General features: G+C 50.3%; 3 protein-coding genes across 3 annotated transcripts; 2 read left to right on the forward strand and 1 right to left on the reverse strand.

The window, feature by feature from the left end:
- Window positions 1-1910: 1910 nt before the first annotated feature.
- On the reverse strand, window positions 1911-2845 carry BDW74DRAFT_174334 (uncharacterized protein; the record flags this gene model as incomplete). Its single annotated transcript, XM_073728010.1, has 5 exons — window positions 1911-2324; window positions 2400-2408; window positions 2499-2568; window positions 2674-2733; window positions 2823-2845. 5 exons carry the CDS (start codon window positions 2843-2845, stop codon window positions 1911-1913), a joined length of 576 nt encoding a protein of 191 aa, XP_073587845.1.
- Window positions 2846-9841: 6996 nt separating this feature from the next.
- Window positions 9842-11245, forward strand: BDW74DRAFT_77770 (homeobox domain-containing protein). The gene is made up of 3 exons (XM_073733694.1): window positions 9842-10221; window positions 10316-10939; window positions 10988-11245. The coding sequence occupies exons 1-3, from the start codon at window positions 10120-10122 to the stop codon at window positions 11135-11137; spliced, it is 876 nt and encodes a 291-aa protein (XP_073587846.1). The 5' UTR covers window positions 9842-10119; the 3' UTR covers window positions 11138-11245.
- A 781-nt stretch (window positions 11246-12026) lies between these two features.
- BDW74DRAFT_146035 (uncharacterized protein) lies at window positions 12027-12919 on the forward strand (the record flags this gene model as incomplete). The annotated part of the gene is made up of 2 exons (XM_073723270.1): window positions 12027-12148; window positions 12206-12919. Exon 2 carries the CDS (start codon window positions 12615-12617, stop codon window positions 12915-12917), a length of 303 nt encoding a protein of 100 aa, XP_073587847.1. The 5' UTR covers window positions 12027-12148; window positions 12206-12614.
- Between the last annotated feature and the right edge of the window lie 1321 nt (window positions 12920-14240).

A 14240-nucleotide genomic window follows, 5' to 3' on the forward strand; every position in this document is an offset into this window, starting at 1 on the left:
GATTTCGTCGGAGCCACCGGGGATCGAGGTCGAGGCCATGGTCATGGTCATGGTCTTGAAATTGCCAATTCAACTGCTGGAGATGATCAAAATTAGTTATGGGTGCCGCCTGGATTCATTTGCACCGACATACACCATGTCTTCTGACAGGTTCTTGTATACGTCTTGCGCCACGTCGGAAATCCATCCACATGTTCTGCCCAGTATAAAAAGAAAATTGGGGTCAACTCCGCCGTGTCCCGCAGCTAAAACCAGGCTCAGCAGCATGAAACCTGAAGAGCAACTTATCCTTACGAGCACCTATGGGATGTAGGAAAGGTTCTCGCCGATCCCCTTAAGGGTCGTGTAAATAAGGCCCCGGGGAGAACTCCATCTCTGGAAATAGCAGTACTGCGCGGCGATGCGGCCGCTGCAGCGCTCGATTTTGACTAAAATGGTCTTGGATTAGTCTGCGATGCAGGTGGCGGGCAGGCATGGACTATCGACATGGGCAGTGTACAGATTCCATCAATTGCGAGGGGATGGCAAACAAGCGTCGGGTGTTTGGAGAGGCAAAAGATGTCCGTGGTAATTTTGGATCAAACAGAAGCAGAAAGACCACTACGGCGCCAATGTCGAGCACGTAGTCAGAGGTAGCAGTCGCCACGAAAGGCCCTGAACTTACCCATCTTATGTTGACTTATGGTTGCTCTATGGATGAATCTGATTAAAGGCAAAGCAAGAAAGTGGAGTCCTACTTGTACATTGTTCTGTCGTTTCTTTCCACTCATGGTGTTTCTGTCTCGATTGTTATTCTCTTACTATAGAAATGGACCGTGTACCTCATCGATGCCAAGGTCAAGTGCAGGGAACAGGGATTGGCAATATCCTACGGTACCTATAGGCTCGGGCGAGTTCTAAATGGAACCAGCCAATCAATTCGGGCCCTAAGCAATGTTTATACGGACCATAGTATCAGCCCTCAAGGTGCCAAAAAAGCGTTCTTACATTTCCCAAGAACAAATTGATTGAACATGAAGCCAGTTAGTCAGGTTTGTCTCAGTGTGGAATAGACTATTGATATAGCATGCGGGAGTCTTGGCCTGGTCAAAAAAATCTTTGTATCGCGTTCCTGTCACCACTACACCACTTTTCAATGAGAAAAAGGACGTTTTGAAGCAGAAACAAAAAACATACAACAGCTGGGATTCGCATGTGGTCACCCACCATACTACTAACCAGCCGGCGTGTGGCTTAAGTACGGCTGAGCGGACGGGAAGCCCTGTTCTCCACACCCTGTGGTCGTATGTACCTCTTCCTTGTTAAACAAAGTTGATACGGAAATTAGATCAAAGAATGACGTGCCGCTAAGGAAAACTGTAAGAACCATTATATGTAACTTATATATAAGGCGATTGGGTAAGGTTCCAGGTCCTCTTCAGACGTGTTCGCTATGAGTTCCGTATGCACTCTTGGGGAGACTTGTAGTAGCCTATCAACTCCGCGAAGTCAACGGTATGATTGAGAACACTTTCAACCAGCAGCGCTTAAAAAAGGTCGGCCGCTACGTTGGCTCTGGAAAATAAGAATATCAGAGTGGTTTCAACTCCTCATGCATTCGGGCTACTTTTCTTATGCGCAGAGTATCAAAAGAAAAAGATCTTACGGGTTGATTGAGATGCGACATGGTCCGCAGTGAAGCATGGTCCGTCTAAAATGTCAACTCTATTCCTTAGGAGAGGCACTTGTCATACATGACCTCGTGATGTACCGTGATATGCTACGCACCAGGTAGTAAGCAACAGACAATGATCGTTTCTGTGATGGGACCGACTTGCCTCTTTTCCTGGTTCTTTCTGTCTTTGCGGCATCGAATTCTTGCCCTTTAGCCTTAAGACAACACTATAGCCCTACTCAAGATATATGATGTCTCATTCCCTCTCCAGGTTCTTCGTCGCTCCCGAGTCGGCATCCTGCTCCTCAGCATCGCGGTACCAGCTAACCGGAGCAGGATCTACGCAGTCTGTACCTTCACGTGTTGAGACGTCACAGGGATGACTTTCTTCTGTCGCCGAAGGAGGGACGGCTGTCTCGGTGTCCTCGGTTATATCGGTGCTTTCGGAAGCAGTAAGCTGTGTTCGTTTCCCTCCGTCTTTGTCATTCGACCACTTGCGATGCTTGTCGGTTGTTTTAATAACGCGATGAGGGCGATAGTAAAAGTTACCACTTCGAACACGGCCACGCTGTGGAACGTAAACAGATCTCCGATGGCGATTGGGCTGAAGGGCACGGTAACGAACGGCATGTCCACTGGGGACGGTCCGACTCTCGCTCTCCTCACGAGCCTGAAGTGCAGGTATTAGTTTTCATGGATGCAGTGTAAAATACCCTGGGCGGGCTGGAAGGAAGGAGGGGTTTACCGCACGGCCCTATTGAGCAAAGACAAGAATGTTGCGTCAGTAGAGTAATAACACCACGTAAGGTAGCTAAGTAGAACATGGTTAATGGAACAGACTTACCATCTCTATTAAGCCTTCGAAAAATGCACTCTCAGGCGCTGACGCGCAATGTGTATCTGCATGACCTGATCTGCCGCATCTGTAGCATATCGTATTGTTCTTACGTGAAGAAATCATAAGTTAGTAAGGTGGAGGGCATATAATGTTAGAGAACCAGGAGGAGCGAATTACGTACGATTCCGGGGTTCTTGCATTTTGAGGCGATATGGCCGTCTTGTTCGCAATTGTGGCACCTCTGAGAACAGTCAGCTACTGAACACTAGAAATAGGCCTGTAAAGTCCGGCTGTTGACCATATTAAAACCGGTCTGCTGGATTTGCGTACTCATGCGCCGTGTCTTTGCGCATGGTTTGTTTCTCTAAGCGCTTTTCCAGTAACCATAACACTGGCTTGATTGAGGTAATTGTATGGACGTCTCTCCGACGGGAGGCGATATTAGAAGAAATGAGAGAATGGGAATGTGCATACCATGTTCCGTTTGCTTTTTGTTGAGCAGTGAGTCTGAAAGGCTCGTCTATAAGACACCAAGGTGGTTATGTGGCGAAGGGATCGAGGAGAGAAGGAGGAAGACAGCGGGCTGATGTAGACAAAATAGTCAGTACGATGACACAAAGATATGAAAGACAGCTGGAGACTCTCTTTATCAGGTTTCTCGGAGCCGGAATGAGCCAAAGGAAGAATAGAGTGGCTAGATAGAAGAGGAAGTGAAGAAGGCGCTGATGTGCCAGTGCAAGACCCTGGTCAGGTAGCTAGCAAGACATTCAATGTTGAGCAGATTGTCAGTTGTGCCTGCCGCCAATGCAAACGGACTCAAGTAAAGATCCCCCTACCCAAACAAACAGTTTGGGATCTTAAAATCAGTGAATTCATCACTGAATGCCTTTAGTTTAAAGTACTTACCACCCCAAGCCAGTCACAGAAATACAAAAAAGCAGTATCCAAGGTCCTCTCTATCCCAGAGCCTGTTGGTGAATGAAAGCCTAACTACATATTTATAACAGATACATCTTTTGTCCAACACCTCACTTGACCTATTTATCCTGCAACCTTTGAGCAGGCAAGTAGAATGCAGAAAATCCCCTTTATACACTATGACCTCAATTCTGAAAGCCACCCAGATCTTCGCAGCAAGCATTGGGCAGAATTATACCCACTCCCTCTTTACACAGTTAGTTACAGAGCTAGGCATACTGATGAGGTCAAACAACGCAGCACCGGCAATCCTGGGGCATACACAAGCGGCTTCTCTGGTGCGATAGGTCAAAGTGCAGTCAACTACACCCAAGGATTGGTATCCTTGTGGTTCAGCGCGCTTAATGAGCTCGACAGTCCACTACGTCGCACCTTTGCTTGCTGTTGACCGCATTCATTTGTTCATTCGATAGGATATTAGGTCGGAATCCGTTATCTGCGAACTACCGCGAGGTGCTGAATGACAGGAGGCTGCTTTACGGACAGCGAGCTACTGAAACGAGCACAGCCGGCTAACTTAATACCATGGGGTCCGATCAACCCATCAACTGACCAGGGCCATATACGTGTTAAGGCCGGTTTAGAAAAAGCGAAGAAGCAAAGTCAAATGGGTAGTCATAGGTTGGTTGCCCGAAATATATATCAAGAAGCTTGGAGTTGATCTGCGTTGTAATTTGGAACGCGCAAACAAAGTAATCGATCATACTTGTTTTTAATTATCATATGCTACTTAAGCTGCAATATTTGAGGGAGTCACAATCGTCAAGAAGCGTGATAGGCATCGGCTGGCCAAAAAAAGCCATAACAACCGTGGCATATCTATTGAACCACGAGCGACGTCGCGGGTGAGAGGAACGGCCAGCGTAAACTGCCCAGTACGAGCACTAGAAAACTTGAAAGGGACACCGTGATCTACAAGCAGAAGAACGCTCATATCACTGAGACGTTCTGGAAGGTACATTTGGAGGAAGTTGTGATGTGCTCTTTGCGTGCTAGGATGATGGAAAATTCGCTGCAGCTACTGACGACCCACGGCAGAGATTCAACAGCTTTCAACCCAGTGAGGCGATGAGGCCGAGTGTCTCAAAAGCAGAAACACCGAGATGAGAATAAGCCGAGCGCATGCGATGTGAAGTACAAGGCGCTGTTCATATGATTAACTGTTAATTTGAAACAACTACTCCCGCTTGCATTGAGAATGACGACGAAAGTAGACGCAAGCACAGAGACATAAGCGCTTCGGGTGAAGTATTAAGGAAGGGGCGAATGGGCCCTGATCTGTATTTGATGATTCTTCAATAGCTCAGCCTTGCTTTATACAGGCACGCCAGGATGCATCATGAAGGACTGCCTTGGAAGGATGGCCAAGAAAAATGTGACCGGCATGGACGATCTGGATGTACTGCGGAAGAGCGATGCTCAAACAGGCAGGAGGATAGCAGCCCCGGCCCCCGGCTGCCCTGGAGCTGGGATCCCAGTGTGGCGTTGTGAACCTTGAACCCCAGCCATTCCCAAAGCGGAGAACGGAGTGGATGAAGAGTGGGTATCGAGCTGGATAGATCACTAGCCTCACGAGAACGAGAAACGAGAAGAGGAATTTTCTGGAAGTCGTTCAGCGCCAGCACAACGTGGCTACCCGGTCGACGTTATACGTCTTCTCGGCGAGCAGTGGGACACGTCACAACGGGGCAGCAAAACAAGACTATTATAGTTCTGAAGAAGTAAGAACTAATAGACAACGGCCGTCATGTCCATTCTCGGAAAGTGGACAGAGCCACTTCCAGTTGCAGTCTCCGCCAGTCACCCCATCATCCATCAACCAAGGGATGAACTCCTGCAGGGCAAATTATAGGCTGTCGATCATCCGTGCGTATGAGGACGGAGGCTCGCCGCGCTTCAAGGGGGTCCAGAAAACAAGGAACTGTGCTGGTGTTGCATTCTCTTTGACTAACTAGCCTGTTCTTTCGAGGCCAGCCAAAACGTAGGAGATAATGATCGGGGCAAGTCCGTTCCCACTGGCTTACCTGGGGCTAGGAATGCGAATGCAATAGAGCGGCAGACTATTGGAAAGCCAATCTAGATTGGGCAAGCGAGGTGAGCAGACCATGGATAAAACGTCGGAGAATTCAAAATATCCCAATCATTGATCAGTCACGACTCGTGGCTGAAGAAAGCGTATTTCTGGAACAAGTGATGTCACAGAAGAGTTTCATCGGGACCAGCCGCGCTACATTCCTACCTCCGACGCCGAGCCCTGTAAATATAGAAGCCCGTGGTCTCTCGAAAACCCAAGAACCAGGAAACGAGCGACATGGGACTAACAGGCGACAAGTGGCAGTCGGAAGCAGAATGACAAATTCCAGCGGAGGATTATGGCGAGTCAGAATCACAATGACCGCAGCAGTTCGCAGCAGTTCGCCCGATCTAGTTCGGTCAGCCGGGATCTGCGAGATCGCAGCCAATAGCCACAGGTCATTGTAGTTCCTTCGGACTCCTTCCTCTGTGGCTTATCAAAAATTGGCCAATTCAACGAACCGCCGGATCAAGGTTTGCTTGGGCCCCCAAAGGATTCGTGCGGTGTTTGACAGCCTCCGATCGATGGTAATTTGCTCAAGATGGGTCGTCGGCTCTAGTCGCCGCTCCTGATTTATCCCTGCGCTATGTAAGATCACGATCCGGAGGCTGGAGGTCAAACGTCCGGGCCCTGGAAGTAGAACAAAGACGAGGCGTGGCTTGAAATTGGAAAAGGTGAGACGGCGGCGGAACAGATGATGGGGGATCCCGCACAACCCCTGTCACGTCAGTGTCAGTGTCAGCCTGTCAGAGAAGTGTCAGACGTCACTTACCAGCGGCTTGGGTTACAGTGGACGGTGAGTGTGGAATTCTGTGGATGTGGATGCCCCTATCGCCAAATTTTATTACTGGAGCCAGCGGAGACGCGATCCGAGGTGTAGCGCCTGTGATTGTGATGACTCAGCCTCAACTGCGGTGGGGATCGGAGCTAAGGACGCTAATCGCCCATCGGCCATCATTCGACGGTCGACCATCTCGTCATGGCGCCACCGAATACGCAGATACGCATATACGCTCCGAGTGCGGAGGATATGAGGGGACTTGCCACTGTTATGGTACTAGCTGAGAACAAGAGGGTTCGCAAAAGAGTCTCCTGCGATTGGCTACCAAGTTAAACGCTGGTGGCTCGTGCCGACGGTCTCTAGTTGTCAAAATTTTAGCTGCAGACTCGGCGAATCAATCTCGGCGGATCGATGGCCACGAGATTCGCTAGTTTAGCGTGCACGCGAGAGGTTGGCACCTGCGGTGTATCAGTCGTTTCGGCTTTTTGGACAATGACAATTATCATAGGCCCAATAATTTCGTCCAGCCCCAAGCCCCCGACAAGGTTTGTCCTCGAGTCGCGCCTCCATTTCCATATGTGGCGCTTCCGGCTCCATTGACAGGGATGCGATGGGGGCAGTCCCCTCAGCCGGAAACGCAAGTAAACTTCGGGTGCTGTTCATCAGGCTGACAGGAACAGGGGACATCCTGGTCATGGGTTGCACTTGCCCGGTTCCTCCCAGAATAAGCTCGGTCGGACAGGCGGATTTTCACGGTCACCCGCCATATCCAACCGCATCCGTGATACGGTTATACCAAACTGTCGGTCAACTCGGAAAGCTATGATTCATGATGCTATGGACTGTTCCACAGTGGAGCTGTCATTGCCTCAGTGGCTGAAATTGGATCGAGTCATGACTCTGCAAATCTGGCAGCCACTCGCAGAGTCGCAGCTCGCTAAGGATGATCTCGGTTTCCTCGTGGGGTTCGTCAAAGCCACTACGCAGATAGCGTTCATCGAACTATTGATCTGGTAGGCTGGCTTGCCTAATTTTATGCAGCCAGGTGGGCGACTCGAATCTGTCAGACTGTCATGCTCGTGGCCCTCATCCTTCAGGTGGCTCGTTGTTATGGACCTTAAAGTTTCTAGGTCATCTCAGTTGAACCAGTCAACCAGCGTGCAAGACTCTTCTTGGCGCTCACCTTCCGAATTCGATTCTTCCAGCATATCCGACCCTCTCTTCCACAGGAGCCTGATGAAAGGAACACCCTGCACAGACTTGCCTCTTGTTACACCTAACATCTCTTCGCGACCTTGCCGTATGAGACGTCATATGCGCGGGACACTCCTTTATGCACGCTAATGGGATCTGTTCTAGTGACAAGTTTACAACGAATTGCTATCGTTGACCTTTGGAAGCTTGAATGGGATCTAATTATTAGATGAGAACTTTATGTTTCTACCCCACGCTGGACTAGATCCGTATTTCGTATCTGTTAACGAAGGAGAGATCTCTTGGTGATCAACTCTAATCTCCGATTCTTGAGCGAAAAGAACAAACTCCAACTGCGGGAGTGACGTGGATCCTTCCCGCAGTGAGAGCGGTCGCCTGGGTGTATAACCCTGAAGCGTGCAGCGGCATGCAGCCATGCAGGTGCATGGCTATATCTTCGAAAATGGAGTGGAGAGGGCGATCGGGCTTTACCTGTCCTGGGAACTGGAATCATCTTACAAGGTTTAACTGGACCCAGTGTCGAGACCCGGCTTCTTAACCGCCCCCTTCATTTCCTCGTTCCTCCTGTCGATGTTAGAGATCAATCTTTATGACTCGCTTCAAGTTCTATGCAACGATCGGTTCCAGAACCCAGTATCCCAGGCTTCCGTGAAGACCATGCAGCGGGAAGACGCGGGTCCAACGCCATTGCCGTCACCCTCGCCTCACTACTGCATGGATTTCATATTGCCTCCTTGAATAATCCTTGACGGGCGGATAAGCTATGGAACTCTTGGAATCCTGGCTGGGATTGTGATATGTTGCGACCTTTTCTGGACTTGACACGACCGCAATGTGGACCCAAGGCCCGGTTGATCTGCCTCCCTCGCTGCAGAGTGTCTGTGATTTATGCACCTGCTTCTTGAATCTCGTTTTCTCTTGGGTGTGATTGGCTTGGAAACTATAAGCATGAATTCAAATTCCTGCCAACATATTCCTGCTAGGCAGCCTCTTCTCCCTGGCTGCAACAGCAGCATCGTTTGCAGGACGTGTTCCAGAATGGTTTCGAGGTCTAACGCCTGAAGAGGACCGTCCTTCATCTTACTGCCACGCAGGGAGGCCACTCGCCAGCGTACTCCAGGACGCCTGCTCCACCCTCGGGAGATTCGCACTTAATAAGAGACGGCTATTCATAGCAGACTTTGGCCGGATGGGGCGACTCCGCCAAAGTGGCAAAGTTTCGAATCAGCGATCCGTATGGGGAATGTCGCAACCTCGCGATGACACTACTACTGCACCGCTTTTACAGTGCTATTGTAGACTCGAAGAAGTATGCTGCGTTCTGGAAGTTTACTCCATCCGAACCATGACTATGGGCAACTTCCAACACTACTTCTGTTGAAGGGCGAACCTAGACGGTCAAGGGGCAGGAGAAACGGCGACCAGAATCCTGCAGCGAAAAAAGTCCGGGGAGTACAGCTGTCGACGCAGGGAGTATAAAGAGATGGATGCGTCTGTTGGTCACCACCTTGCTCGGACTTATAGGATCTGTCAGGTAGACCAGGTCATACAGACAGACAGGACAAGGGTCTTCCTAGATGGCTCGCAGTGACTCCCCACAGAATGATGGTAGCGATGAAGTTGAAGTATGGAGCAGAGTTACAAACTGTTCATCGTTTGCTTGGCGGCATCTGTCATAGTTGAGGTACCAGAGCAAAGGAACCGAGAAATCAAACCCACTTGGCCGGAGTATTTATGAGCATTCCCCTCATGAAGAATTGGAGAAAACATGAACGGAAACCCAGAAAAAAAAGCAAAAAAAGAAGTTCCCCTCACCCGCAGGCATAGGGGGCCCACTGGCAATTATTCTGCCCACTGCAGGATCGGCGCTTCCTGTCGGATCTCCCCCCCTGTTCCTCTATTCCATGGGCGTTACCTCTATGGACTGGGACGCTGGGCTAGCCCAAGTCTGACGCTAACAATTTCAAATCTCGCTTTCCTTTTTGGGATTTTCTTTTGTTGCAGCCTCACTACTACGGGAGTAGTAATCGCAGCATGGAGAACTCGGTGTAGAGATACATTGTAAGCATCAGGGTGAGCAAGGGAAGACTCACTGAGCAGTGAGTCTGTAGCCTCAAGTCTGCACTCTGAAGTGTAGCGAAAAGAGTGGATAATAATGAACGCAGTGGCCATATTGTTCGAGTGTCAGTTGGCTCCTCCTTTCCTTGCATAACCTTGGTTAAGTTCAGCTGTTCCCCATCGTCATCGTCGTGCCTCGACTACTTTAGACTCTGCTCCTGCTCTATATTCCTTCCTATATTCCCAATATCCACTTCTCGCCCCCTTCCTTCATACTCTTTAAATATTCGTCGCTCTCCTGTCCTTGACTGTCGAGATTCTCCACCTCAAAGCACTTCTCTTTACTAGACTCTCACTACTGGGTGGTACAAGAACGTCTGTTACAGCCGCAGGCCGGCTTCTGCTGTGCAATAAATAACACATTCCGATTTTCACTTACCTACTCCTATTCCTCCACCACGCAGCCCAAATTCTTTGATTGAATTGGGTGCTCGATCGCTATTTGCTAGGATCTGCTGTCTATGCCACGGGATCCTGACCGGAGGCGGAGTTCTAATAGAATGGCCATTCCATACGCAACCGGACTGCCGGCTGACAGCCAGGCTCTGCCATCATTTCGCGAAGTAAGCCAGTACTATCCCTGTCGCTAGTGCTGACTGTCGGGCTGGGCTGTCATGCCCAGCACGGAAAAAGTAATTATACTGACTCGTTTTATAGCTGCTCCCACCTCACCTCCACGAAGAGATCGAGTCCACTTCATACTATAATTCTAGGCAACCACGCGACCGTCCAGCATCATCACACGACATGCCTCTGAATACCGATCCCAGAGGACACGCTACCTCGCGGTCTTCTCGCCCGAGTCCTGTACTCCCATCCATTCGCGACCTGCAGCCGTACCCCGAGCGCGGGATGGGAGTCTACGCCGACCCTAGAGCTCTTCCACCACCACCGCCAGCAGAAATGACGGCCAGGCCTGTCGGTCCCCACGGATACCACCATTCACCCCCAACAATCCCTGTCTCAATGGCTGACAGCAGGAGTGCCGATATTTTCAGGGGCGTGCCGCCTATGCAGGGTCAAATGCGATACCACTACCCGACAATGGCTTATCAGACTGACCCGGATCACGTCTCTGTACCGCTCTCGCACGCACCTCAGTCGAATTTTGGGATTCTCGGCGACTCCACCGATTCGAGGAACAGACGTCGACGAGGGAATCTACCAAAGCCTGTCACCGAGATCCTCAAGGCCTGGTTCCATGCGCACCTAGACCACCCTTACCCGAGTGAGGAGGATAAGCAGATGCTCATGTCTCGCACAGGCCTCACAATCAACCAGGTACTTACTTTCTTGCTCACTATCTCGAGCTTTGGCTGACATTTGCAGATCAGCAATTGGTTCATCAATGCTAGGAGGCGCCACCTCCCCGCCTTGCGCAATCAAAGACGCAATGGTGGGAGCGACCTGGATGAACGACAATCGTTGAGCGACATGGAACAGACCTCGCCCGAGCCATCACCTCACCGCAGACAATAATACACAACCCTCACTCACCATGTTCCTGGAAGAATTACGGCCGAATAGACGCTAGACGGCGCCGCAAGGTACATCCACATTACGATTTTACGTGCCAGATCGGATAGACATGATGTCCTTTCCTTTTTTTTTTCCTTCTCTCGTTTTATTACGCAGGTCTACCACTTCGCCGAGTGATGCACACCTTGATACCCTCGTTATCTCATTTGATTAATCTTACGCGCTTGCATGACCTGACATTTGGAATGTTACGTTCAGCGCATCTGGCCTCATTTTTGCCTCATCTATTGAAAGACTACAACCTAATAATCGCCATGCATACAAAGGGGTTTGGTGTTCTATGTTGCTTTTGACCTCATGTACAATACAAGTACGATTATGACAGTAGAATACATTTTTTTTTTTTTTTTTCGACATCTGTTTCCGATTTTTGCAGAATTGCTGTCGCTAACTCCGCGGACTCCTCGCCGATACGACGTAGCTGCACATCATGATGACCATGCGCCCAAATTAAGCATAACCGTGGTCGAGGTACCGTAGATCAGGCTGGCGATGAGCCGGTTCCTGTCATCTCAATTTAACCTGGTAGCATGCGGAGAGCGCTACCATGGTTTGTGTGAGGCAAATTGCGGTGAATAAAGCAAGGTACAGTGGCGATCGCACATCGGTACTTATTCTCGGTAGTCTCGAGCACCAAGAGCTGTCACGGGCATGTCATCTTGTCCCAAAATTGGTCCCTGTCCCAGCAGCTTGGATGACAGATGATCAGCTAATCGCTGTCTACCCCCGCCTTAATTCCGGGTCATCGCCTGCCTGGTCTGTATCCTTGCCCAATGTTTGGTGCGAGCGTCTGCCTGACAGAGATCAAATGACTCAACTCACTGGAAGATTTGCTTCAGCGCTCACCAACAAAACATGCTATCCATTTATTAGTCGCCAAGTTGCCAAGTACCGTGAATAAAGAACTTCTTTCGAGAGCTGTAGCTAAGCTGGAGAACTCCTTCCTAAAGCGGTCTAGTCCATCGACGATCCTTCCCATCGGATCGCCACGCCAAGCTGACTAGCCCAGATCACCGATCGCACTTCTTTGTTCTCGCACTTGCCCTGCGCACTCGAGCTTCCCTCCCACTGCCGGCAGGATCGAGTCAAAGACAAAGAAAATGAACGAACTGCGTCCGTGCCATCCAGGCTTGCATGTCGCATGGTCTGTGCCAGGATTGCCAACCCGCCGCACGGGCGCTGTCAGGCCGACTCCCGCTCTCGGACACCTTCGGATCTGGTCACGGGATGGCCTGGGCAGTGAAATCCAAGGCCGGCCTTCAGCCTAATAGTTTGTTTTTCTATGCTGTGCAGTCCAATACTTCCATCTTTCTTTCAGTGTTCATAAGTACCTACACTAGTCGAGCTGACAAGATTCAGTAGGTTCGCGATCAGACTCGCAATGGATCCTCCTTACGGTTAATGTCGTGCTACGTCCATGCCGTGTTCTAACTGTCAGACAAAGAATATACATATGCAGTTCTTCCTGCCTACATATGAGTGCGGCTACTGCAAGTGCCAGTGGACCAGCACCGTTAGGATCGGTGCTTGCCTGCATCCCGCGACCCCGCCAACGCCGGTCATGCTTTACCTGACCTCCTCCCCGGTATCTGTCTCAGCAGTCAGCATTGAAATTGGCATGGGCATTGGCCCGGTGACCGGGCTTGAAATACGGCTTAGCTTGCCTACTCCGTGGTCTGAACGTGCAGTCGATTACTGCTGCGTGACGCAAGGGGTTTGACGAATGGAAGTTGGGCGTCGTCAACCGGTGTACCATCCGCCAATCTGCACTCGTCTGCAACGGAAAGAGTCAATGGATCCGGGGTTGCTGGGGTTGGACCCATTGACCCTTTTTGCCGGTATGTACCGGTTGGGTAAACCGTGTGTGCGGTAGTCCGCGGAGAACATGTCACCCTTGGCGCAAGGGACCTACGACGTTGCGATGAAGGCCTAGGGTCAAAGCTTCAAGGTTTCATTTGGCACTGACAGGACGCAATAAGGTTTAATTGAGCCTGAGCTGATGGGTACTTTTGTACTTTGACATGTCGGTTATCGAAGCCAGGGTTACCCTGTTCAGGTGACCGGCATACTCCTAGGTCAACCAAGAGCTTACGCCAATCAAGCTTATATCCCCAACTGAACGAACGGTACCTCTCTATAGATCAAAAGCAACAACGAACCCGGTAATCAATCACGAGCCGCTAAGGAGCCGACACTATTCACCTGCCTTGCCTAGCCTTAATATTAACCCCTGGCATGCCAGGCGTGCCAAAAACCGGGAACTGCCATGGACGCTGCAGATATCGATGCATTGATCAATGATCTGCGGATCGACGGTACCGCAGGCAGGGCTGTCGGCATGTCCGTGCGCTACATACCGGTGCTTCGGATGAATTTCCCGAGATTCCTTATTCGGCATTTGGTCTGATTTGTCGAAGGTCAGTGCCAATGTCGCTGGAATGTCGGTGTCAGTGTCAACGGAGACGGTGAGAGGGCGAGTGCGGCGATCTACTTGACTCGCTCAGGACATGTCAAAAGGAGTTGGTCCTATTTGTACGGTTGATGTCTCCGTCAGGTTACTTTCGTTACTCTTTGAGTTCAGGTTGGCGGCGCCTCCAGAGTACAGGATTCCTACTGCAAAGGTATCAGCTCATCGCCTGGACGACGGCCCAGGAAAAAGAGACAAGGACGTGGTAACGTGCCGACTAGTCAAGGTTGACTCCAATGTTCTCAACCTTCCAGGCCATATACCCTACCTTTCTCTGGGCCACAAAACCATCGCTGCGAACCTAATCAGCGGAATTCAGTACGTAGACTAGCCTCTTGTCTCACTGTCATGCCCCTCGGCTAGAGTCATATTTTCCTGGCGAATTTGAAAGCAGCCCTGCATTGCAGACACTGACAAATGTTCCCCATCGGTAACAGACTGTCGGTACTATTCTTTCGCTAGCGAACTTCCTTCTCTTGCGAGGCTTCATCCATTCCGGCGCCCGATATGTGAGTCTAGGCTGTACTCATGTAGGTGACCTTAAGTTTCTCCAGTCGCTGTACAAGAGCTTCCGAA

The sequence above is a fragment of the Aspergillus multicolor genome (assembly GCF_047715735.1).
Source record: "Aspergillus multicolor strain CBS 133.54 unplaced genomic scaffold BDW74scaffold_3, whole genome shotgun sequence".
NCBI classification, from domain to species: Eukaryota; Fungi; Ascomycota; class Eurotiomycetes; order Eurotiales; family Aspergillaceae; genus Aspergillus; species Aspergillus multicolor.

Excerpts from the sequence above, each read along its gene's own strand:
- BDW74DRAFT_77770 (XM_073733694.1), top strand. The coding sequence starts at position 10,120 with ATGCCACGGGATCCTGACCGGAGGCGGAGTTCTAATAGAATGGCCATT. Across the intron at positions 10,222-10,315 it reads CTCTGCCATCATTTCGCGAA|CTGCTCCCACCTCACCTCCA; the intron begins GTAAGCCAGTAC and ends CTCGTTTTATAG. Across the intron at positions 10,940-10,987 it reads CAGGCCTCACAATCAACCAG|ATCAGCAATTGGTTCATCAA; the intron begins GTACTTACTTTC and ends TGACATTTGCAG.